This window comes from Schistocerca nitens, chromosome 2 (genome assembly GCF_023898315.1).
Source record: "Schistocerca nitens isolate TAMUIC-IGC-003100 chromosome 2, iqSchNite1.1, whole genome shotgun sequence".
NCBI classification, from domain to species: Eukaryota; Metazoa; Arthropoda; class Insecta; order Orthoptera; family Acrididae; genus Schistocerca; species Schistocerca nitens.
In genome coordinates, this window is record NC_064615.1 from 490203481 (window position 1) to 490231187 (window position 27707).

Sequence of the window (27707 nt, forward strand, 5' to 3'; positions counted from 1 at the left end):
TAAAATGTGGTTGTCAGACATCATTATGTAGTGCCAGTGAAGTGCAAACTCTACACTATCTTCAGAGGAATGACAACATGTTAAGTTCGCTGTAGTTTTAGTGGAGGGCATCTAGCTATATTCAGAATTTATAAACCTATAGGGCGACAAGCAGTTGAGCAATAAATTTCTAATAAAATAATTCTTGAAGAATCAGATAAAAAATTTCTCCAACATAAATAACAACTGCACAAGTTTGCAGCTACGATTATGTCAATGTGTGGACCTATATGTTTATCTGAAGAAAGAAAAAAAAAATTTCCACAACAGAGAGTGCAAATTCTGCCCACAGAGAGTCACTGACATACTGCAATTTAAAAGCTTCTCTTCGAATCAGCAGTGCTTGGGAAGTGGCAGCAGACAATGATGCTTTAGTGAAACGGAAAATAAGTAGCAACAATTTACATGCAGTGTTTCTTTGTTTAACGTGTGAATAAAAATGTAACAAAATACATATTAATGTCAATTTAAACTTTATCCATAAATGACATTCATCTTAAGGCTGCATCTAATTGTAAAAATGTCAAGTTTTATATTTAGCTGCCCCATCAAGTAAAAGAAATTTAAGTTTAATTTCATTGTCATCATTCATTAGTGCACTGGTTTTAGGAAATAAAATTGCCATGAAGTCATTAATTAGCCACAGTGAAGCAATATTTCTATGTACAACTATTAGGTTGTACGGTTATTAAAATATGTTGAGAGAAAAGAGGATAAATGGAAATATGATACGGCTTTATTATTGTTATTAAAGAAATTTTTTACAACCAAAATCATGTTCAAAACTATTTTTTATTGATCTGTTTCGATGGGGAAGACCGTCATCTTCAGATCTTTAAACATTCTTTTTGTTTGTACATCATTTTCCACTGTGTGTTCATTACTCATACCATGTTAATAGTTTAGTGGAGAGTATATTGCACATTCCACACAAGTTTGTCAAAAACAAAATTACAAACAAGTTTGTCACAAGTAAAAATATAGGCAGCTAAATGCACCTTCTGGAACTTGGTATGTCTGCATATGTAGCACTCCTTTGATGCTAGTCAGTTGTTATAATCTGTACTATATAGTAAAGTGCACACTTACGTCGATGTTTACATTTACATGACATGTGGAACCTCCTCACTTAAAATACATAGTGTAACAGAAATAAAAGTACACTTTTACTATATATTATGGATTTTTAACAACTGACAAGCCTCAAGTTGGTGCTACATATGTAGACATGCCTAGTTCCATAAGGAGCATTTTAGCTGCCTATATTTTTAGTTATGACAAACATGTTTGTAATTTTACTTTTGGAAAATCTGTGTGGAACGTGCAATATACTTTCTACTAAACTGTTAATATGGCACAAGTAATGAATGCACAATGGACAAAAATGTACAATCAAAAAAGTTTTTAAAGATCTGAAGATGACAGTCTTGCCCAACAAAACAGGGCAACAGAAATCAGTTTCAAATGTGATACAGATCTGAAAATGACAGTTTTACCTGTCAGAACAGGTCAATAGAAAACAGTTTTAAATGTGGTCCAGACACACACACACACACACACATACACACACACACACTCTCTCTCTCTCTCTCTCTCTCTCTCTCTCTCTCTCTCTCCCCTCATTATGAGAAACTTTAATCAGATGAATATGATGAAAAAATAATGATAATATAGAGATGTAGTGGATAAATATGATGATTTGTGAGGAAGAAAGTTGTTAGGGACTAGTGCCATGTATGGTAGTAAATTATGTTTATGAAATCATGTGGTATGAAGTCATGGTGAAGCATTTGTAATTAGAGAAAATAATTAATGAAAAATCTGAGACAAGAGAAAAAGCAAATTTTTCGATTAGCTGAATTTACAAACATGCAAGTCCAGAGGTATGTAGAATAATAATTTAACTGAATAGTTATATGACTAGAATAATGTCATCAAACCAAAGTAGAAACCAAAAATTGTACGCAAAATGTATTTTACAGTGAAAGGTACTTGAGACGTGGAAATTAAAATTTAAAAAATAAAAATATGAATTGTACTTTGAAAAAGGATTCTTCTCTTAAAAATACACATATTATGTTATTTTTGATAAAGAATATTCTTTGCATGAAATAATCTTAAGTGTACTATGTATTTTCATTCATCTGTTGTTGTGAAAGGTTTGTGGGTAAATTTTGTCTCTTTTTGAAAAACACCATATTAAGGGGATACGGAATCGGATTTTGGGTTAAAAAATCGAATTTTTTTTTATTGGCGTATTATATTCTGCCATGTTTCCTCTTTAAAATGACGTATCATACATAGCTCTACTACAATTATAACTATTTTATTTTTATATATTTGTGAGATCGGGTATTGCGCTTTAGTTATACACGTCTCTCGTGGCTGACCATGAACTTTTTGGCAGTACCTTTAAAGTGACATGAATTCAAATATCCCGGTTTCCAGCGACTATTTATACACTAGTTGCCCGAAAATGTTTCTCTCTGGTTTCCTCAAGTTACTCTTTGACTTTGTGGCGGGACTGTTTTGTAAACAGTGTGATATAAGAAAGTAGTTGTTGTTGAGTTATTTCGTATTTAGTGCTTCATTTTTCGCAGTGAAAATGCCTAGAGCTAAAGCAAAAGTATTTAAAAAGCGTGTGAACTGGCAAAAGAAAAGAAATAATGATTCATTAGCAAAGCAAAGCAGTTCATCATCATCACTGTTGGAAAATGTGAATCCACTTATTACTGATTTGCCGAACGAACTTACACCAAATGAAAACAGTGCTTCTCATAAAAAACTAAGAGATTTGGAAGAGAAATATAATTTACTTGATAGAGGGAATGAAGTTTTTGAACTCATTGATACGAATATATTGTGTGAAGCTCTTGAAAACAGTTTGTGCTGCAAAAAATGTCATGGAAACGTTTCTCTGAAAGTAGAATCCCATGTTGGCCTGGCTGCCCAGTTTAATTTAATATGCAGTGTTTGTAAATACAGCTGTAAGTTTCCAAGTTCGGTTTCAGTAACTGTAAATAATGGATACAAGAAAACTGAACTTTATAGTGTAAATATTAGGTTAGTTTATGGATTGCGAGCAATTGGTAAGGGCAAAGCAGCTGGTGATATGCTATGTGGTGTTCTAAATCTTCCAAGTGCACCTTCAAAGTTTGAAGCTTACAACTATGTACTAGGATCTGCAGTTGAAGATGTAGCACAGAAGTCAATGCAGGTTGCTGTGGACGAAGCAGTGGAAGAAAATGACGGCAGTCGTGACCTCACAGTGGCGTTTGATGGCACGTGGCAGAAAAGGGGCCACACCTCCAACAATGGTGTTGTAACAGCAACTAGTGTTGATACTGGCAAGGTTATTGATGTTGCAATAATGTCTAAATACTGTAGGTGCACAGGCAGGCTGAAAAATGAACATAGTGATGACTGTATTGCTAATTATTATGGTAGTAGTGGTGGCATGGAGGTTGCTGGGGTGAAGAAAATTTTTCATCGCTCTTCACAGTGGTATAATGTTCGCTATGTCAAATATCTGGGAGATGGTGACTCTAAAGCATTCAAAGAAGTTTTGGAAAGCAAACCATATGGGAACAGTGTAAATATAAGCAAACTTGAATGTATAGGACATGTGCAGAAGAGAATGGGTGCCAGGCTGAGAAGGTTAAAATCAGTTATGAAAGGGAAAAAACTAGATGATGGGAAAACCTTGGATGGCAGAGGAAGATTGACTGATTCCATAATAGACCACATTCAGAACTGCTATGGCCTTGCAATCAGGCAAAATACAGGCAATCTTGAAGAAATGAGGAGAGCTATATGGGCTTTATATTTCCACACCGCATCCACGGATGAGCATCCACAACATGGTTTGTGCCCCAAAGGTGAAAACAGCTGGTGTAAATACAATAGGGGACTAACAACAGGAGAGAAATACATTCACCACCACAGTCTACCATCAGCCATCATGGCAGAAATAAAGCCCATTTTCAGAGATCTGGCTGACAGAAGTCTTCTGATGAAATGTCTTCACGGAAAAACGCAGAACCCCAACGAGTGCTTGAATAGTGTGATATGGCATCGTCTCCCAAAAACAGTGTTTGTCGGAATTAATACACTACATTTTGGTGTGTATGATGCTGTGGCAACCTTCAATCTTGGAAATATAACTAAATGCCAGGTCCTTCAAAAGTTGGGTATGTGTGTTGGTTCCCGTACGGTACGTGCTATGTTCTTTTTAGATCAGCACAGACTAAGGCATGCTGATGATATAATCAAGACATTAGTGAAAAAAGCAAGACAGGTGCAGAGGGGTGCCAAAAGAAGACTTGAAGATGATTATGAAGACTGTGAAGGGGGTATTAGCTACGGATCAGGAATGTTTTAATCTTCTTTCTCTGTTTCCCGTAAGTTTACTTTTTACTTCATCTAGGAACATTATCTCAGGTACTGGTCAACCTAGAAGTCTGAAATTTTTATGACGTAGTGACATAGGTCCCTATTACATACTGAAACAACGATTTTTTAATTACTTGATTTACAAAAGACTTAGGGGTGATAGTCTAGTAAAAAGCGATGGAAAAAATTTACTTAAAAATAAATGTACAATATCTCTGTAAGAAAATACTTTGACAATAAACTGTTGTTTCAGTATTGTTGTAACATATGAATGCACATACAGTAAAATTTTTACCTCTCTGTCTCCAGTAGTTTGTGAGAAAATGTTCCCTATAGTAGGCATATATTAACATTGCGGGGATAGGTGATTCCGTATCCCCTTAATGTAAAACGAAATATGCAGTTTAATTGTAAATATTACCTACAGATTTTGCATTAGATTTATTTCATGTTTTTTGCTGTATAGTAGCATTGGAAGGTGTGTTGTTATTATTTTAATGCAGTTTGCAACATTATTATGCTTTTGTAACTAATTTTGGATACATTTGAAAAATACTATATTACTTTGAAATGAATTTTGTGCCATACAATCAATGAAGAGTAAATATTTGGTATAAATTGTTATTTTTTATATTTTTGGATTTCTGGGCTTTCTTGTTTAATCAGAATGCTTGTATATGACTTTCAATATAATAGGGGATTTGCTACACAATATTTATGGGAATCTGAATCTGTTTGGAAAAATTTAATTAGATAAAGTAAGTGTAAGATGAATCAGACTGAGTAGTCACTGACGTCACACTGTAGTGTTACAGTCAAGATACGGATTGTTCCATAATAAATGAGTTTCTTTTAAAAAAAGAAAAAATAATCTGATTATAAGTAAAAGCTTTTGACATGAAATTTCGTGTATAACAGCAACTTTTAAGCAAGTGCCCCAATGATAGTGTGCTATAAATGACATTTAAGAAAGAAAACTTTTTTCCACACCTCACACATAAGGAAAGTTCTAAAAATAGGTGAGAGCTGAAAGTAATGTTTAAGGTCAACTTTATTAATGGTGATAACATTTTGAGAAATTGTGAACAATGTACTGTCATAGATAATACAGTGAATGATGATACACTATAATGAAGACAATTTCTTTAATATGAAACTGCTAGGTTGAGAATTATGTTGTGACTTTATATTGAAGTAGGATTTTGTGAGACGTTGAGAAAAAAGTGATGGTAGAGGCACGGGCATTCATACTCGGGGGCAAGGGGGGCCTAGCCCTCAGGGAAAGGGGAAAAGAATAGTGTACTCAGGTGTTTTTCTTTCAAGACAATTATTTAGAAATTGGTTTTACACAGATTTTTAACAGGGTTGGAAATGGCACTTTTTACAGCTGCTTACAAACTGCAAATTGTCTTCCAATTGATGACGATTCACAAGATAAAGATAGTCAATGTCAGGGAAATGTATTTTGACATGTGTAACATTAACAGAGTAGATGATTGTGTTTGGAAATATGTTGAGATTTCATTATGTAATTACTGTGGTGCTGATGGCTGAGAGCAAGTTAAATTGAGAACATCTAAGGACTTTTGTGATAAAATATGTCTTAGGGCAATAGCAATAATGGAAAACAGCAGAAGAATGAGCTGGGAAAATATTTGTAATTTACTGACCACTGATTTATACCACCAGAATGCATGCAAGAGCTATGATTATTTTTCAAAAAAAAATGAGGTGTGACTAAAACTGAAGGTGGACATTTGAAATTGCTTTTCTAAATTTTACAAAAAGAAGGAAAATTATGTGAAACCATTTTCTCTTATACACAATTTTTATACAATGAGACTTTGCCTAAAAATTATCTCCAAATGGAAATGGAAAATATAACCTTTATTTAAATTTTGCTTTTGTGTTTGCCAATAATCAGTTTTGTTTGTTTTACATTGTTCTACTAAGGAATGCTGTATAATTGATTAGAGTGAGTTAATTTTCATGCACTTACTTATTGCAGTAAATTCCCAGCTAGATTTGTAAGTTATGTTACCTGATGCGATTAATTTGGTGTTTAATAATAACAACAACAATATTAATATTTTATTATTTTTGAAGATGCATGAAAACTATTCTGTGTATGTGAATTTTGCGTACGCTAACTGCTGCATGTTTTGATGAAAATACTTGTGCACGAGTCTCTCTGAAAATATTTTGATTCAGATAATTCAAACTTAATTTTTCTTCTTGTATGGTACTAGTAATAATTTTGTCATCAAAGTTAAAACTTTGTAATGAGTTCGTAAGATGCGAATTTTATTCATTATCAAATGAAACTACACAGTTCCACAGACATTTTCAAGTCTCAAAATTCTATGATGTATATCTGCAAACCGAAGCGACAAATGAAAATTTGAACTCAGGTCTCCTGCTCACTGGGCAGAAGCGTTAACCACTATGCCAGCAGCTTTGCACAACAGCACCGACTACTCTAGCATGCCTCACTCCTCAATCCAAGGTCCCATTCACACCTCTGCCCACTGATATGCTCCCTCAACTCGAACATCATAGCAATGGCTCTCCAACTGCATTGGAATAGCACGTCAGCATCGACTGGAAAGGGGGATCCTGACTGAAATCCAGGCACAGGTGCTTAAATCAAATGAAACTACATGGTTCCAAAGACATTTTCCAAGTTTCAAACATCTACCATGCTCACATGTGGACTAATGCGACAAATGAGAATTTGTACTAAGGGTAGAATTTGAACCTGGGTCTCCAGCACACTAGGCAGATATGCTAATCACTATGCCACCACAGCAGAGTGGCTTTGCTGAGGTTCTATTCCAATACAGTTGGAGAGCCTCTGCAATGCTGTTCCAAGTTTGGGGGGAATACCAGTGGGCTGAGGCATTAATAGGAATTTGTATTGAGGAGGGAGGCATGCTAGGATAGTCAGTGAAGTTGTGCAAAGCCACTGTGCCAGGGTGGCAGAGTGGTTCGCACATTTGCCTAGTGAGCAGGAACCCCATATTCAAATTCCGGCCTCGCTACAGATTTTCATTTGTCACTTCGGTCTGCATATATTTATCCAATATGCCAATTCAAATTTACGCTGATCATGTTAGCTCTGTCTTATTGCACATACAACAACTGTACACATCACAAACTTTATTAAATTTTTTTACTCTTTTCAAAATTTGAGCTTTGGGCAGTTAAATCATTTTGGTATCAGAATTTTGTTTGCATATTCACACTTACAAAATTCACGGGGGGTTACTGTAATGGAACTGGTCACTACATCTGTATCTCGCACATACTGTAGAATCAATACTCTAATTAAATTCATGCCATGATCCAACAGAATCAAAATAGTAAATCTATAAACCTAATTCATTTTGTCATAATTAGAATTAATATACAAAACTGATTCAACATTTGTTTCCAGTTTAATTTGAAACTGTAATTACAATTTAAAATTGTCATTAGTCCTACTTGTACAATTTATTCTGAAAAAAACTGACACCAGAGTCTACTACAAGAGTTGAAGTCACTGTGATGGAAAATTGCCATGTAACGGTGAATGAAAGACGTGCAAATCTGAACATTAGTCGTGGCTCAGCACATCACACCATTTACCAAGATCTTAAGTTTTGCAAAATGTCTGCAAGATGGGTGCCAAGGCAGCTAACTCCAGAACTGAAAGTGTGATACATTGACATCAGTGAATAACTTTTGTGCCACTCTGAAGCAGGAGCTGATGGCTTCTTTGTAAGAATCCTCACAGGAGATGAAATGTGGGTACACCACCACCAACCCAAAACTAAGAGAGCAAGCAAGGAATGGTTCCATTCCTTATCACCAAAACCAAAGCCGTTTTTATTTTTCTGATTCTCTTTCAGGATGAACCACGCGTTATCTTAAAATGCTAAATGACTAGGGAAAACAACATCAACAATGTGTCATACTCCAATATGTTAAAAAATTAGCTTCAGCCTGTAATAAGATCAAAGAGACATGGACTTCTGATTACAGGCGAATTAAAGGTGTCATTTTGCAGAATGACAATGCTCAGCCTCATACCATCCATGCAAGACTTGCAACCATCAATGAACTGCATTCTGATACTCTGCCACGTCCGACATACTCACCAGACCTAACCCCCAGTGATTACCACATGTTTGAACCACTCAAAGAGGCAATCGGAGGAAATAAATTTCATTTCGATGAACAAGTGTAGTAGGTGGTGCACAAATGGCTTTGCACACTAACAAAATTCACCCCCCCCCCTCCTCCTCCTCCTCCTCCTCCTCCAGGAGTTTATGCACTTCCTACACACTGAAGGAATGTGTTGAATGATAAGGAGGCTATGCTAAAGTTCAATGTATTTTATGGTCTGTGAATTGCACCTTTGCCAACAGCCTTACCACAGTGATAACACTGGTTCCCGTCAGATCACCGAAGTTAAGCACTGTCGAGCTTGGCTAGCACCTGGATGCATGACCGTCCAGTCTGCCAAGCACTGTTGCGATATATCACACTCCGAGATTATTCTCAGACATGCACGCTGGCCACATCAAAGAACATTGTTTTTTTATGCAGTATAGTACAGGATTCCACATCCTGCTAAGAGGAAAAAAATCATTGTCTCTATTAAACAAATTGTCTGGCACCTTCATTTCAACTGTCTCTTTATAAACACTGTTCCAAAAAACTGGAAGTATTAAAGTCTCCTCAAATTTGATTCCATGTTCCTCATTCAAGCAATGTTCTGCTATCGCCACTTTTTCAGGGGGCTGTAGCTTCATGTGATGGTAATGTACCACACACCTGCCCACAACTGTGCAAATCGAACAGCTGATGTAAGCCTTCTCATACTGACACAGAGTTTTATATGTGCCATGCTTCGTAAGTCCCAAATCATCTGTGACTGAGCCAAGTTGTGTCCTAATCTTGGAAGGTAGACAGAATACATTCTTAATGTTAAAACTCCTTAAAATTCTACCAGTCTTGAATGATATGTCCCCTGCACCTAACAATAAAGGCCACATATATGCACCTCCAGGGATGGTCTGAACTCCATAGTCTGATGGATCTGCTTCTCAGTATATCCATTTTTCTTAAATATACCTATCAAATGTGCAAGATCCTGCATTAAGCTGTTTGCATCAGAAACGGCACTGCACTGGGACAGTGGACAGCAGCTCATAGTATGCAGATATCAACTGGTGCTTGTCAGCTTTTGGTGAAAACTATGTCCCAGGATACCACCATGTTTTTTGTGAACCACAACGTCCAAAAATGGAAGCTTCTCAACACTCTCAAACTCCATGATAAATTTAATGCTGGGCTGAAGACAGATAGAGTGGCCTCATGGCTCTCAACAGCTTTTTGGAATACTTTAACTGTTTTCATTCCAGCATTAAATTTATTATGGAGGTCGAGTGAGATGAGAGGGTTTAATCTTTGGGCATTATGGTTCACAAAACAACGATGGTACCCTGGGACATAGTGTTCACAGAAATCTGACACACACCAATTGGTATCTGCATGCTATGAGTTGAAACCATCATACCCATGCAATGGCATCCTTAGGACTCTGGAAAGTAGAGCATATGCCATTTCCGATATGGACAATTTACCCCAGGAACCTGCACATTTAATTGCTGTGTTTAAGGAAAACTGATACAATGACAAGCAAATTTATTCATCACTGGAGTTTGCAATCCCCCTCCCCAGAGGTGCATGGAGAGCACAGATCTGTAGCCTTATTTCTTGGGGCATACTGGAGGCATATTGTTTAAGACTGGAAGAATTTTAAGGAGTTTAACCTTAAGAGTGTGTTCCGACCACATTCCAAGATTAGGGCACTACTCGACTCTATTAAAGATGGTTTGGCATATAACAATACCGTGTCAATGTGAGAAGGCTTACATCAGTCTTTCACTTCACACATTTCAGGTCAGGTGTGTGGTACACTGCCACCATACAAGGCTACAACAGCTTGAAAAATTGGCCGGAGCAGGACATCGCTTCAGTAAGAGACACAGGATGAAATATGACAGGACTGTGATGCTTCCTGTTTTCTGGAATAGTGGCTATAACAATTTTATTAAGAAAGAGAAAGATTTTCCTCTTAGCAGGACATGGAACACTGTACTATCCCACATCAGTGAACGAAGTGTTTGGTCAGCAGCATTAGATCGACAGTATGAAGTCAGTTTGTAGTAAAAATATTTCAGATATATGTATAGCAGTTGACAATCACTTTCTGAGCATTGCTGGTGAAATAAACACAAACTTAGTTTCCACAGAGAATCATATAACTCCCTTAGAAAATGCCTTTCCGAGACTGATGTCTGAAATACGCCTCCATGACACTGACAAGGGGGACATTGGGTCAATAATTGAATCACTGAAAACTAAGGACTCTCATGGATATGATGCAGTGCTTAGCAGAATATTAAAGTACTGTGCTGCCCATGTTACCCCTGTACTTAGCCATATTTGTAATTTTTTCTATAAGAATGGTCAGTTTCCTGAATGATTAAAGCACTCAAGTAGTAAAACCACTTTTTATAAAAAGGGAGAAAGGGATCATGTATACAATTTTAGACTTCTTTTAATGCCATCTGTGTTTGCTAAAGTTATTGAAAAGGCTGTGTATGTAAGGATATTTGATCATTTTATTTCACAGAATTTGTCATCAAATGTAAAGTTGGGTTTTAGAAGTGATTTAACAAATGAAAATACTATATTCTCTTTTCTCTGTGAGGTAATGGATGGATTAAACAAAACGTTTCAAATGCTACAATCTTTTAGGTTTAACTAAGGCATTTGATTGTGTTAATCACAACAAAAATTAAAATAAAATAAAATAAAAAATAAATGCTCCGGAATTTGGACCATTAAGGAATCAGGGGAGTAGCTCACACTTGGTTCACTTCTTACTTTAACAACAGACAGCAGATGATCAGTACTCACAGTGTTGAGAATGGGTATGAGGTGAGGTCTGTGTGGGGCATGGTCAAATGAGAGATGCCCCAGGGATCTGTGCTGGGTCTACTCCTGTTCCTTACTTATATAAATGATATGCCCTCCAGTACTATATTTCTGTTTACTGATGACACTAGCTTGGTAGTAAAGGATGATGTGTGCAACACTGGCATTGTTTCACCTAGTGCAGTTCATGACATAAATTCATGGCTTGTACAAAATAAAGTAACACTAAAACATAGTAAGACCCAGTTTTTACAGTTTCTAACTTCAACAAAATCCAACGTTTTAATTTCACAGAATGGGCATTTGATTAGTGAAACTGAACAGTTCAAATTTCTAGGTGTTCAGATAGACTGTACACTGTCATGGGTAGCCCACATTCAGAATCTTGTTCAAAGACTTAACGCTGCCATTTTTAGTACTCGAACAGTATCTGAAGTAAGTGATAGTTCGACACAAAAAGTAGTCTACTTTGGTTATTTTCATTTGCTTATGATGTATGGTATTGCATTTTGGGGTAACTCTTTTCATTCTCAAAGGATATTTTTGGCTCAGAAATGGGAAGTTCGGGCAATAAGTGGTTTAAGTTCATGAACCTTTTGTCGACCCCTGCTCATTAGTCTGGGTATTCTGACATTGGCCTCTCAATATACAGACGGGTCCAAAAAAATGTATCCACTGTTTAAAAGTCCATAACTGGCAAACTAATTGATGGAGTTGTCTCATCTTTGGTAGTGTAATAGTTTGTAGTTCCGCCAATCGCCACACAAGTATTGTATTGCGTTGTTCTGTTTTGTCAGATGACAGTTGCCAGATAGTGTTTTGTTCTTAGTTGCACCTAGTTACTAAAGTAAACATGGCTGGCGCAAGGCTTACATTCGTCAAAAGGAAGTCAGTTTTGAAGTGGTATTTTAAGTAGGAAAACATTAATGAGGTTCAATGGCAATGGCGAAATGAGTATCAAACAGAGCCACCAACACGTTTAACAATTCGTCGCATTCCAGACAAATTTGAAGCCGAAGGCTGTGTTAAAGATGTACACAAACAACGATCTGGACGACCTATAACAGTAACAAGTCCAGCTAACTCCTGTCGAGTGTTACAACAATTCACTCACTCATCACAAAAGTCTGTGAGACAGTGTGCCCGTGAAACTGGATTGAGTCGCTCAAGTGTTCGGCGAATTTTGAAGACAGCAAAGTGGAAGTGCTACATCCCACGATTGCTACACGCAACGAATGAGGATGACCCAGATCGTAGAATGGAGTACTGCAAGTGGTTATTAACATGGCGTACAACGATGAAGAGTTTGTAGAGATGATTGTGTGGTCTGATGAGGCACAGTTCAAACTCAATGGTACAGTAAATCGCCACAATTGCATCTACTGGGCCACCGAAAATCCGAACGCCCATGTAGACAAAGCCGTGAATTTGCCAGGAGTAAATGTGTGGTGTGGGTTGTCTTACCGCAGCTTGATTGGGCCATTCTTCTTTGACGACACAGTTACCGGTGAGGTGTACCTTCAGAAGCTTCAGACATCCATTTTACCTGCCATCTGAGACTTGTATGGAGACGGAAGAGTTTACTTTAACACTACCAAAATTGTGTTAGGGTGTATCTCAACGAAAATCTACCAGGAAGATGGATAGGCCGAAGAGGCACTGTGAGTATCCACCAAGTTCCCCAAACCTGACTCCTCTGGAAATTTACCTGTAGGGATGCTGTTTATCGACAAAAGCCACGCACACTGGGAACTTCGAGAATCCATTGTACATTCATGTGCAAATATCCAACTGAACACATTGCAGTCAGTAGTTCGTGCTGCAGTTTGGCGGCATCGTTTGTGTGTGGATGTTAATGGTGACCATTTCAAACACCCACAGTGATATCTTTAAGTTGCACTTTAAGCTACACTTTCACCAAAAATGAGAACTCCGTCAATTAGTTTGCAGTTACGGACTTTTAAACTGTGGATACATTTTTTTAGACCCCTCTGCATATATTCTTTATTTTTATTTCTTGTTAACAAGATCAGCTTATTCCAAAGAATTAGCAACTTTCACTCAGTTAATACTACGTGAAAAGCCAATCTGCATTTGGATTGCACTTCCTTGACTCTTGTGCAGAAAGGTGTGCAGTATAATGCTACAACCATTTTCAATAAGCTATCACAAGAATTCAAAGATCTTAGCAGTAATCCACGAACTCTCAAATCGAAACTGCAAAGTTTCCTCATGGCTCACTTCTCCTATTCTGTTGAGGAGTTCCTCAAAAAATTAAGCTGATTCCTGTTTTATATTGTTGATTGCATTTACATAAACTTATGGTTTGCCTTTTTTGGGTTCATAAACATTTTATTTTATCTGTTAGTACTTTTATGTTGTAATTTAATGTACTGGCAAGTTCCATGACCTTTGAGAGTTGCTCCTCAATTTGCTTCTACAGAACATATAAAATGAAATAAAAAAATGAAAACATTGCCTGAAAATAATCTTTGAGTATGATATATTGTCGCAGAAGAAGCCGAGTAGCACTGTGGTGTAGTGGTTATGATACTAACCTGTTGCATGAAGGATCGCGAGTTCAAAACTCACTCTCAGACTGTACAATTTTAATTCCTATATTCGGTTTGAGTACATTCTAGAAGTATCCACAAATGTCAAGAATCATTATACTGGAATGTTCTGTAGCTGTATATATAAGTGTATGTGTTCTGGCTGGAGGCAGTTCGCTCCGCGCTCTTGTATGTGCAAGTGCTGAATAAACCTTTGTTAAGTGAAGTGTTGGTCATTCACCTAATTACACCTCCTTCTACATAATATTATTCTGGGGGAGGCGCTGGGTATTGTAACTTGTGATAGCGCGCATTATCGACGACACAGTGGCTCCCATCAGGCCACGACAGAGCCGCCGTTTACATGGCGAGAAACCCAAATTCGAGCCATATTCAACTGATCGTAATCTATCGGAGACAGAAGAAAAAGAGCACGTTATGATAACAACTGTGTGCCACCACATGGAGGGAGGAGGAGATTACTGTTTAACGTTCCGTCGACAACTAGGTCATTAGAGGCGGAGCACAAACTCAGATTAGGGAAGGATGGGGAAGGAAATCGGCCGTGCCCTTTCTAAGGAACCATCCCGGCATTTGCCTGAAGCGATTTAGGGAAATCTTGGAAAACCTAAATCAGAATGGCCGGATTGAACCGTCGTCCTCCCGAATGTGAGTCCAGTGTCCTAACCACTGCGCCACCTCACTCTGTGCCACCACATGAGACATCCTTCCGTGTTCTCTGGCGATGATGGCCAAGATCCAAAAAAGTGGCTGAGGGTATAAGAGCGTATAGCCAAATTTAACAAATGGGATGATACTGTGTGTTTGGCTAACGTATTTTTCTACTTGGAGGGCACTGCCAAGCAAATGGTATGAGAACAAGGAGGAGAAGTTCACAAGCTGGGAAGTATTCCAAGGCAGAACTGCACAAGTATTTCGGCGACACACAACAGAAGTGCAAGGCTGAATATAAATTAAAGTGCAGGGCATAGTGTCCAGGAGAAACTACAGCATCCTATATTCAAGACATCTTGGAGCTCTGTAAAATAGTGGATCTTAGAATGAAGGAGGAAGATAAGGATGCACATCTCATGAATGGTGTTGCTGAGGACATGTATCAAGCCCTACTTCTGAAGGTGCTTTTGACAGCAGACGACTTCATAAAATGGTGCCAGTATATTGAGACACTGCATCAAAAAAGGATTACATGCAAGAAGTTTGAATGGCTTCCAAGAGTTGTATCAATGTCTGTGATGGAGGAAGCAACTGATTTCATAAGTGTTTTTCGTCAGATAGTGAGAGAGAAAGTTCAGATGGCACTTGGATTGTACAGTGAGCAAAAAACTGAGACGCTTCAAGAGCTCATAAGGGAGGAAGTGGAACAGACATTGAACTCAATCTCTTGTCCTTCCTTTCCCTTTAAAATGGTGAAAAAGTAGAGACCCAGGTGGAGTTATGTTCCTACAACGCCGCATGAGGAACCTGTTTGGACACCAAGGAAGACAGACGTCTGGAGGACCCAGGATAACCAACCAGTATTTCTCCACTGCGGATGACAGGGACATGGGGTGCGCTATTGTCGAGAAAAGCGGCAAGTATTTGATGACGCCCTTGCCACAAGACAGCAGACCGATCTTAGGCGACGCCAACTCCCCAACGACAAAGATGAACAAGATGTAGGTGCAGGATGACGTAGGTCACCATCGCCACAAGTTAGCCGCTGGAGAGGACACTTCCCAAGACGCCGATCAAGGTCTCCATCACAGTTTAAAAGCTCCAGCTGGTCACCTAGTTGCCGCAACATGGAAAACTAAAGGGTGTGACCTTCCCTGGAGGTGACGCCACCAAAGAGAAAAATCCTCCGCTGTCAATCACTACAAAAATGTTAGGAAACTACGTCAATATCCTCATGGATGGCCGACCAGCCCAAGCTCTTGTGGACTCTGGAGCATCATATTCAGTCATTTCGGAGACATACCACTGCCAGTTGCAATAAAAAAATAAAAAATATTTGTCGACAACAAAACATCTCTGCTGAAGGTGGCTAATGGAAAATATGTAAAACCTACAGGAAGATGTGTCATTCGTGTGGGTATAAGCGGCCATATACAGCCCTTAGAATTCATCGTCTTACATGAGTGAAGTCATGACGTCATTCTCGGATGGGACATTTTGAAAGCTTCTCAGGCAATTATAGATTGTGGTCGATCAAAGATTATGCTAGGCGAGATGAGATACTGTGGACAGGAAGATGCGCATCTGAGTGTGTGCAGACTGTGTGCTACGAAGACTGTCGCCGAGAACCACAGATTCTTCCACCAAGACGCATGTGCGTAGCAAATGCTGAGCTGTTAATTGAAGAACAGCTGAGAATCATAGAAAGCTCCCAAGCCAAGTCTGTGGGCGAAATTAGCACTATCACTATGAGACATGAATTTATAGCTCGACTATCACCAGAAATAACAGAAGAAGCTAATTCAAGAGTTCTCTGAATGCTTCAATCCACTGGTGAAGAGCAAATTAGACAAATTGACGGTGAAGCACCTGATTAGCACTGGAGACCATCAACCAATAAGCCAGACAGCATACTGTGTGTCAGCAATGGAATGTTGAATAATTTGTGACGAGGTAGAGAAAATGATGAAAAATGACATCATTCAGCCTTCGCAGAGCCCATGGTCGTCACCAGTGGTTCTCATCAGGAAAAAGGATGGAAGCTGGCACTTTTGTGTTTATTACAGGAAGCTTAATAAGATAACTAAAAAGAACGTTTACCCTCTTCCACGAATTGACAATACACCAGATTGTATGAAGGGGGCTAGGTTTTTCTCAACCATGGACATGTACTCTGGATACTGGCAAATCGAAGTAGATGAGGCTGATCATGAGAAAACTGCAATCACCACCCCTGAAGACCTGTATGAGTTTAAGGTAATGCTGTTTGGTTTGTGCAATGCACCAGCAACCTTTAAATGGATGATGGATAATCTTGTAAGTCACCTGAAGTGGACGATGTGTCTTGTTATTTAGATGACATTGTAGTGTTCTCAGACACATTTGATGAACATGTAAAAAGATTGAGGGCCGTTCTTAAGTGTCTCTGACAAGGTGGACTGAAACTTAATCCAAGAAAGTCTCTCTTTGGAGCAAAAGAAATCAAAATACTTGGACACCTTGTGTTAAACGAAGGTGTGTGGCCAGACCCAGAAAAGGTGAGATCTATAACGGAATTTCCTATTCTGAAAAGTACTAGAGATGTGAAAAGCTTCCTCAGATTTTGTTCTTATTACCGTCGTTTTATCAAAGCCAAGCCACTCCAAGAGTTGTTATCTGGGGTGGTGCTCAACAAGATACTTTCAATGTGCTGTGAAAAGCTCTGACAACTAACTCTGTACTTGGTCTGTATGATGAGAGAGCACCTACAGAACAACACACAGATACCAGCGGGTATGGGATCGGTGGTGTTCTGGTGCGAATTTCGGATGGAAAACAGAAGGTTATATTATAGCCTATGCTTCTAGGACAAAACGGGGTGTATACATGGACAAGGAAAAAAATTTCCGGATTTCCCGGTTGAAAATACACTTTCTACCGGGTGAAAAGTACTTTTTCCGTGTTAAGTGACAGTATACTTTTCCTCGGCACTGTAAAACTTATCAATCCTTTGATGGTTCATGGTTTTCTACACCGACATAGAATTTTCCAGCACTTTAGAAAATGAATCTAGATCTTTGATGTGCAGCAACATGTACGCTGCATATTTTGGTATTACGAAGGTATAAATTCAAATTCCACCAAACACCGCATGTTACTTTCTGAAGCATTGAAATCGAGATAGCAATGCACTTTTGTTAGCCAGTCACAGCTCATGTCACATGATTTCACCAGCTGATGACAGCGTAGGACACGTAATGTAGTCAGCCAATAGCAAGAGCACTCTAAAGTAGCGTGAACGCACATATAAGAAAAGTTAATGGTTTAAATTAGTATACATATTGTTGCTACAAGAAAAGCAAAGCTTTCACATATAATATTGGTCTATAAGATTAATAAGCTGCAAGAGAAACTAAGCTTCGACATATAATGTTGATCTTTTTTGCGGGTGTTACACTTTAAGATACATAACACAAATATGCCAGTAAAATTTTTAATAAAGACATAAATGTCTGATCTTCTGGGCTCGAAATTCTTCTAGATGGTCGTCCCCAAAGAGTGAGTTAAGAAATTCGTCGTACATTCTCACATATAGTTCACGTTGCATAAAAGGAAATTTACTTTGGAAGTAATGTTTTTCAAACCACCATTCACAATATTTTCCCGTCACCTGTTAGAAATAGGTTCGTTTCAGCAGTTGCAGAGCACCAGATAACAGGCATCACTGCGCTTGCGCAGCTACGATGACGCAGGAAGCCCGTATGTTCGTACGTGTTAAACATTAAAAGATCTTGCATTAAAACGAATCTAGTGTAAACAGCTGTCACGTTGCGCTCATCGGAGGCAATTTGTTGTTACGAAGCATTGTATAGTCTTCCTAAAGCCTATGACACAATTTGCTGTTGGCAGACACTTGTATGAGCACTGTGTTTTGTTGTTGTATATGGTGCATTTCCTTTCCGACTTAAGTTTTCTTTACTTTTTTTTTCATTCATGTTTTGTTACTGCAGTATTATTAAGCTGGATACAGTAATATTCTTTGTTAGAGTATTGGTTCTTACCAGTTAAAATCACACAAATTTAACTGAAAACTAAAACAATGAAAAATTCCTGGAATTATAAAAAATTCCTGGCTTTTTCCCGGTTTTCTCCCGGATGAAAAAATTCCCGGGTTTTTCCCGGATCTCCCGGGTCGTATACACCCTGACTTACAAAAGCCGAGAGAAACTACTTAACTACAGAAACAGTATGTCTTGCTGTGATCTGAGCCATGTGCAAATTTTGACAGTATCTCTATGGAAGGCCATTCACAGTTGTTACAGACCATCATTCACTTTGTTAGTTGACAGGTCTTAAGGATCCAGCGGGATGACTCGCCAGGTGGGTACTACATCGTCAAGAGTATGACGTTAAAATAGTGGACAAGAGTGGAAGAAAACACCAAGGTGCTGACTGTCTGTCAAGAAACCCTGTGCAAGACCATCAAGACTTTGATGAAGATAGTGACTGTCTCACTGCACTCCAGGATGTCTCAGCTGAGCAGGAGGAGAACACCAAGATATCTCAAGTTACGATTGCCTTAAATCACTCGGAGGATGTGAAAGGACAATTTAAGGTAGTTAATGGATTACTTTGCAGGAAAAACTTTGATCCATTTGGAAAGAGATGGCTACCAGTGATTCCTAAACACATGCACTTAGATGTTCTACAGAAATTCCATAACACACCTGAGGCTGGACATTTAGGATTTATTAAGACATATGATAGAATCCGCAAGAGATTTTTCTGGCCAGGTTTATTTAGGAGTGTCCGTCACTATGTGTCGCACTGTCGAGAGTGCCAGAGGAGAAAGGCAGTTCCTCAGAAACCACCTGGCTGACTTATACCAATTCCACCAGCCGAAACGCCTTTCCAGCATGTCGGGATTGCCGCCCCCCCCCCCCCCCCTCGGATGAATTCCAATGTCTGCTAGTGGCAATAGATTGATTGTTGTTTGCACTGATTATCTGACACGCTATGACATTACAAAAGCCGTGAAAACAGCCAAAGCATCCGAGGTAGTCAAATTTATCATGGAAGGCATTGTATTAAAACACGGTTCCCCAAGGTCTTTTAATTACGGACCGAGGGAAAGTTTTTCAATCGAATCTTGTGACAGAGATAAACAGTCATGCAACATTGCTCATCACATGACGACTGCCTACCATCCGCAAACTAACGGGCTTACTAAACGCCTTAATAAGACCTTGGCCGACATGCTATCAATGGGGACGAGGTGCTAACTACAACACCGCCAACCAAAATGCCACAGGTCTTACGTCATTTTTCCTGGTGCATGGGTGTGAGGAGACTACGATGATGGACACTGTGTTTCAGTTACATCCTGATGACGTAGACGATGACTACATCGGCCAGGTGTTAACCAGAGCTGAGGAAGTTAAGAGGTTGGCAGTTAGCTCGACTCTGCACGCTGCAGGCTCAAGAAAACAATCGCCGAAAGTATGACGCGAGCCACCGTCTTGTTGTCTACCAGCCTGGTGATCTCGTCTGGATCTTCACTCCTGTTCGGAAGGTTGGTCTCTCTGAGTAGCTCCTCAGACGCTACTTTGGACCTTTTAAGGTTTTCAACAGTTGTCTTATGTTACTTCTGAAGTTAAAGATTTCGATCCCGACACAAGACGACGAGAGTTCAGAGATATGGTCCACATCCTTCAAATGAAGCCCTATAAGGATCCTGCAACCCAGGATAAATTCGAAGCTTCAACGACAGGAAACAAGTGGAAAGGTGATGAAGAGTGAGCAGCAAAAGAAGTTGTAAGAAGATCACCGCCAGGGTGAGAATCAGTCATCAGGAGATGGAGTGTGCAGGACCGATGACTCGTTCCCAGACTAGGGTGACGTAACACTGAGACGCTGTTCTCTTAAGGAGGGAGCAATGTCACAGAAGAAGCTGAGTAGCACCATGGTGTAGTGGTTATGATACTAAACTGTTGCATGGAGGCTCTTGAGTTCAAAATTCACCTGGACTGTCAATTTTAATTTCTATATTTGGTTCGAGTACATTCTAGAAGTATCCACAAGTGTCAAGAATCATTGTATTGGGATGTTCTGTAGCTGTATATATATAAATATATATACTGTACGTGTTCTGGCCAGAGGCTGTTCATTCCGCCCTCTTGTACGTGCAAGTGCTAAATAAACCTTCGTTAAGTCAAGTGTTTGTCATTAATCTAATTACACCTTCTTCTACATGACAATATTATTGTTTTTGGTGTTCTACTATGTTTGGCATCACCAACCCTGTCTTCAAGGGTAGCAAATGTGGTGGGTAGCACATGCACCGTGTACATTATGGAGACGAGACCTACATGGGATAACAATTTGCAAATTCAGCAACAGCTTTCAGCAGTAGCAGTAGCAGCAGCAGTAGCAGCAGCAGCAGCAGCGTTCTCCTCGGAATGGCGGGCAGATAGATCATTTCGAGTAATGCTGATTTTAGGATCTGGCAACAAACCCAAGGAGACTGTTCACAGAAGTTCTCCTGGATAAACTGCTGGACTAGCACCCCATGGAGAAAGGATACTGTGGAGACATGGCTTACGACACAGCCTGAGTGGAAGTAAATGTGTAATGACAGCTTGTGAGTTATACTTGGGTAGCTCAATTGGTACAGTACTTGTCTGTGTCAGGTAAAGGTTCCAGGTTCGATTCCGCATCCAGCACACAGTTTTCATCTGCCAGGAAGTTTCTAGTTGCAGTTTATTTACATATTTGGTAGTGATATAATCACAGTTATTTCCTAAATGATATCAAAATGCTACACACACTAACTGACTGTACCAAACATTATATTAATCAACATCAAATGATCTGTCCTTCAACCACCCTAAGAAAACAATACTTCTTAAAAGAAACAAACTCAGAATATTTATTTGTGTAGTGCTTGTCCATTGGGTGCCTTGTAGCTGGTGCAAAGTTACCGATTCCATTAGGTGAATGATAAAAGTACTTTCTTCCTTTTCTTTTGCTGTGACATACTTAACAACATTATTTAAGAGCAAAGAGCTTATAATTTTTCTTTAAATTAGGAATTCAAAAATGATATGTTATCAAAAAAAATTGTATCTTCACAATTCTAAAAATAAATAAATAAAAAAGGAAGGTAATTGTTTCCGAAGTTATAGCCTCAATGCTTCCAAACACGTCTCTTAAAATAAAACAGTATTTGCTGTAACTAATCATTTAGGAGGAAATAAATTTAACAAACAAATAACTCTTGTGAGTTATTAAGTAATACACCATATATAAATTAATATTTGATCATATGGACAGCAGCTGTTTACTTATGGAATGTTGACGCACCGACTGAGAAAGTATGCGGATAACGTGACTAAATCCAACGGCAGAATCAAGATCTTGAATTTCTGCTAGTTGTAAATCTTTTAGTCTTTGCTGCTCTTCTTCATTTGTCCCGAGTCTTGAAGCAACCAGTATTCTGTCACCACCAGCAGCTTTACGTGTCTCCAGTCGCACTCCATGGAAGCGCTCTGAGACTTCCTGGTACATCAACTTTCGTACAAAACCATTACAGCCCTCTAGAGTAAGCTCCTCTTTCCCCTCCTCCGACAGGAAATTTTTGATCTGTGAGCTACAACAATCAATAAAAATATCTTCAACACACATTTCAGAAATTCATAAAACTTTTTCTTACATCACTAGTCACAATGAAACAACTCAACAGAAACTGAAACAAATATACTAAAAATTAATATTTTTTCCTATTCTGTCTGCCAGCACATGAAGAGTGAGAATGTGAGTCCCAATTTTCTAACCCAACTACGTTACTTCACAACGAACACCAACAGACAAAGAGGTTGTACAAGCCATTGGCAGAGTGCTTTTTAAATCAGGGGAAACAGTGTGCACAACCAGAAAAGAGGCCTGAGGAATTATACTGTGTGTGTGTGTGTGTGTGTGTGTGTGTGTGTGTGTGTGTGAGAGAGAGAGAGAGAGAGAGAGAGAGAGAGAGAGAGAGAGAGAGAGAGAGAGAGAGAGGGGGGGGGGGGGGGGGCGCATGCATTAAATCTATACATATACAGTATATAATCTCCTTTCAAATCATAGTGCTGAAGAGTCAATTAAGCTAAAAGATGATTGAAAATCATAATATTTATGCAATTACTACAAATATGGGATGCAGTGCCTGTCCATCTGAAAGTATGTACAATCACAATCACATTCACCTCCTAACTGGATGGGAAGAGTCTGGTATGGGAAGAGTCTGGTATGGGAAGAGTCTGGTATGGGAAGAGTCTGGTATGGGAAGAGTCTGGTATGGGAAGAGTCTGGTATGGGAAGAGTCTGGTATGGGAAGAGTCTGGTATGGGAAGAGTCTGGTATGGGAAGAGTCTGGTATGGGAAGAGTCTGGTATGGGAAGAGTCTGGTATGGGAAGAGTCTGGTATGGGAAGAGTCTGGTATGGGAAGAGTCTGGTATGGGAAGAGTCTGGTATGGGAAGAGTCTGGTTAGATTTTCAACATAAAAGCTACAGTTCATTTAATTCAAGGAATTTAGTACATTTTCTTACAATAGAAAATATCAGTTGAGTAGTCACTGAAAGTTAAATGGTTTTATTTTTACATGGAAAAATGGAAATGAGTATTTGGCGTCATTGGCTGGGAGGCCCCTCGCAGGACAGGTCCTTATTGCATCCGATGCCACACTGGGCGAACTGCGTGCCGGATGGGGATGAAATGATGAAGAAGACAACACAACAGCCGGAAATCGAAATCGGGCCCGTAGGATGGCAATCAGTCACACTGACCACTCATCTATCGGGACAGACTATTTTTACATAAAGTGATAGAAGAAAACAATTGTCCCAATGATGTCAACCTATTCTGCTTACAACTGGAAAATCAGTACACAAATTTTGATGGGGGGTTTCAGCATATGCAGCAACACCACTGAGAAAAGGCTTTAAGCAGCCAGCATTTTTCATAGAACTGGACAAATAGTAATTAAGAGATAGATTTTTGAAACCTCATTCCACACTGTGTCTTTTGCAAATCATCCTTCTATAAGGGAAAATCAATCTTCTATTTTACCGCATACAAACATTTACAAAATGATGGTATTATTTTTGATTAGGATGGAAATCGAGCCTCATTTGCTGGGTGATCTATTTCTCAAACATCCACAAAAGAAGGTCTATAGTCAAAATCATTTAAGTTCTTCCCTGATTCCAACAAATCATGTGTTTTATTTTGATGTTCCTTTCTCATACTGGCATACATTGCAGTCCTTTGATTAGCACTCTCAACATTACGTAAGATTTCTTTCAGTGTTCCTCTTTAGTATGAGGACTGACTATGTTACGACTGACTAACACTCTCTACTATGAAAATATCTTTTCATTGCATTATGGCCATTTTATTGTGATGTGGAAGTTTTGCCCATCAACTCACTTAACTAATTAACACTCTTACTGGGTACCTTAACTACACTGTAAGACAGGAAAAAGTTTCATATCATGCCCGTACAAGTAATTGAAGTATTCTCCCAAAGAAATGCTTTTCCCCCCTTCCAAGATCACTTCTCGCTCTTCACAAACAGACAGACTGTACCAAGCAACACATGCCATCAAGACCACATAGAATGTTGTCTATAATACAGCAAAATTTTAATTCACGCACATAATAAATTTCATTTTTCAGAAGAAGAATAGCTATCACCTCACAAGGTGAACTGGTTATCTGGTCACAGTGGTAGCACCATCATGTATAGCCTGATAAGCAGGGCAAGGAATTAGCAGCAGCATACACTCTGGTAGTCTTACAAGAGGAGCACTGTCACACACCACACATCTTTACTCACCTCTGAATCAAGCGCCCACTTAGAACAAGAAGAGAAACAAAATGTACCATACATCTCACCTTAGCTGCTCATGAACCTTCACTGTCAGTTCCCATAAAACTGCCTTGCCCAGTGATGTTGACATTTTCCCCAGTGGCCTCTGTTCATTTGTCATTTGCTGTTTCTGTGTGAACACTATGTTAAATCCTTGAAGAGTGATTTTGTTATATTTTCAGTTTTCTTGGCGTCAAAGTCTCTCTCCTTCAGCAGTCATCACACTTTTTTGGCATGATACATAGCCTTTCAAGTCTTCTAACGTCACAACATAGAAAGCTAATAACACAACAGCAAAAGCAAACTGACTACGTAGTCCCAGTTCGATTTCCAGCAACCACTTCAATTTTTTTCTGATAGAGAGGTCTGGAAAGAGGTCCACTCTGCCTATTGAGACCGAATGAAAAGCTAGCTGAACATGAAAGCACCTACTAAAACACAGGTAATTGAAGCAGCATCGCATCGAAAGACTAGCATCAGGCAAGGTGACACATGATGTTTATTTAATAACAGCAAAATCATCAACCATTATTTTCCTGGTTTAAAGAGGAAGATGCCCGAGATATTGTGACTATGGCTCTTCTTATTTTCAAGATTCTGGACTAGTTTCGTAGGTCTAGAAGTTATGGTGGCAGTAGATAGGGAACCATTTTCTGACAAAATTTTGTCATTAAAATGAAGCAGAGAAGCTGCTTTTAATTAATTAGAAAAGTTCAGTTTTCATTGTGGACAAAGTTCAAAACCATTGTACAATATGCATTACATGAGTATGAGCCAAGCAAGATGATCAGAGATGGAAAAGAGCCACCGTAGTACAACAACCGAGTTAGAAAACTGCTGCAGAAGCAAAGGGAACTTCACAGCAAAACCGCCTTGCAGACAAACAAAAATTACCTGAAGCAAAATGTAGTGTGAGGAGGGCTATGCGAGAGGTGTTCAATAAAGTTCTATATACTGACTTGGCAGAAAATCCTAAGAAATTTTGGTCTTATGTCAAAGCGGTAGGTGGATCAAAACAAAATGTCCAGACACTCTGTGACCAAAATGGTACTGAAACAGAGGATGACAGACTAAAGGCCGAAATACTAAATGTCTTTTTCCAAAGCTGTTTCACAGAGGAAGACTGTGCTGTAGTTCCTTCTTTAGACTGTCGCACAGATGACAAAATGGTAGATATCGAAATAGATGACAGAGGGATAGAAAAACAATTAAAATCGTTCAAAAGAGGAAAGGCCGCTGGTCCTGATGGGATACCAGTTCGATTTTACACAGAGTACACGAAGGAACTTGCCCCTACTCTTGCAGTGGTGTACCGTAGGTCTCTAGAAGAGTGTAGCATTCCAAAGGATTGGAAATGGGCACAGGTCATCCCCATTTTCAAAATGGGACGTCGAACAGAAGTGCAGAACTATAGACCTATATCTGTAACGTCAATCAGTTGTAGAATTTTGGAACACGTATTATGTTTGAGTATAATTACTTTTCTGGAAACCAGAAATCTACTCTGTAGGAATCAGCATGGGTTTCGAAAAAGACAATCGTGTGAAACCCAGCTCACGCTATTCGTCCACGAGACTCAGAGGGCCATAGACATAGGTTCCCAGGTAGATGCCGTGCTTCTTGACTTCCGCAAGGCGTTTGATATTGTTCCCCACAGTCGTTTAATGAACAAAGTAAGAGCATATGGACTATCAGACCAATTGTGTAATTGGATTGAAGAGTTCCTGGATAACAGAATGCAGCATGTCATTCTCAAAGGAGAGAAGTCCTCCGAAGTAAGAGAGATTCCAGGTGTGCCGCAGGGGAGTGTCGTAGGACCATTGCTATTCACAATTTACATAAATGACCTTGTGGATGGCATCGGAAGCTCACTGAGGATTTTTGCGGATGATGCTGTAGTACATTGAGAGGTTGTAACAATGGAAAATTGTACTGAATTGCAGGAGGATCTGCAACAAATTGACGCATGGTGCAGGGAATGGCAATTGAATCTCAATGTAGACAAGTGTAATGTGCTGTGAATACAAAGAAAGAAAGAAAGATCCTTTATCATTTTAGCTACAATATAGCAGGTCAGCGGCATTAGGAGTGATTTAAAATGGAATGACCATATAAAGTTTATCGTCGGTAAAGCAGATGCCAGACTGAGATTCATTGGAAGAATCCTAGGGAAATGCAATCCAAAAATGAAGGAAGCAGGTTACAGTACACTTGTTCGCCCACTTCTTGAATACTGCTCACCGGTGTGGGATCCGTACCAGATAGGGTTGATAGAAGAGGTAGAGAATATCCAACGGAGAGCAGCGCGCCAACGGAGAGCAGCGCTCCTCGTTACAGGATCATTTAGTAATCGCGAAAGCGTTACGGAGATGATAGATAAACTCCAGTGGAAGACTCTCCAGGAGAGACGCTCAATAGCTCAGTACGGGCTTTTGTTGAAGTTTCAAGAACATACCTTCACCGAGGAGTCAAGCAGTATATTGCTCCCTCCTACGTATATCTTGCGAAGAGACCATGAGGATAAAATCACAGAGATTATGGCCCACACAGAGGCATACCGACAATCTTTCTTTCCACAAACAATACGAGACTGGAATAGAAGGGAAAACCGATAGAGGTACTCGAAGTACCCTCCGCCACACACCGTCAGGTGGCTTGCGGAGTATGAATGTACATGTCTCTATGTAGTACCATCCCCCCACCCCACCCGGCCACTTTTACATGTTAGTTTATGAGGAGTCACAGAGGGGAAGTGACCACAAAACAAAAATCTGTATTCATAACAATGATACACTGCCTGGCACTATTGTTTCAAAATACTTGCTGGACACTGTCACTTTACAACAATTATTCACAGTGAAGTATGTATGAAACACAAATAAACCACTGGTCACTTTAACTTTTTTGCTTTCTTTCTTGTACAAACTCTAATTACTAAACTCTTTTTACACGTATGTTCTCTTGTTCATTTATATTGACTCATTCATTCACATATGGTTTAGACTGACATTAAAGAGATGGAGCAGTTTCTCTACTTGCCTGGAAGTCGAGTTCAAGAAGTTTCTGCAAAGACAGTTTTCTCTGGATTATCAATATCACAGACACTCGCATTTTACTTGTTCTGTTTTGAGACATGTACTCAAATCCTGCTCCATTCAGTATAATATTCCT

At 39.1% G+C, this 27707-nt stretch overlaps 1 protein-coding gene across 1 annotated transcript in view; it reads right to left on the bottom strand.

The window, feature by feature from the left end:
• LOC126236434 (poly(A)-specific ribonuclease PARN-like) overlaps positions 1-27707 on the bottom strand; it is a 307678-nt gene that overhangs the window by 218553 nt on the left and 61418 nt on the right. Inside the window, exon 5 of the mRNA XM_049945737.1 lies at positions 21990-22275. Within this exon, the coding sequence (XP_049801694.1) occupies positions 21990-22275 (286 nt within the window). The remainder of the gene's footprint in view (positions 1-21989; positions 22276-27707) is intronic.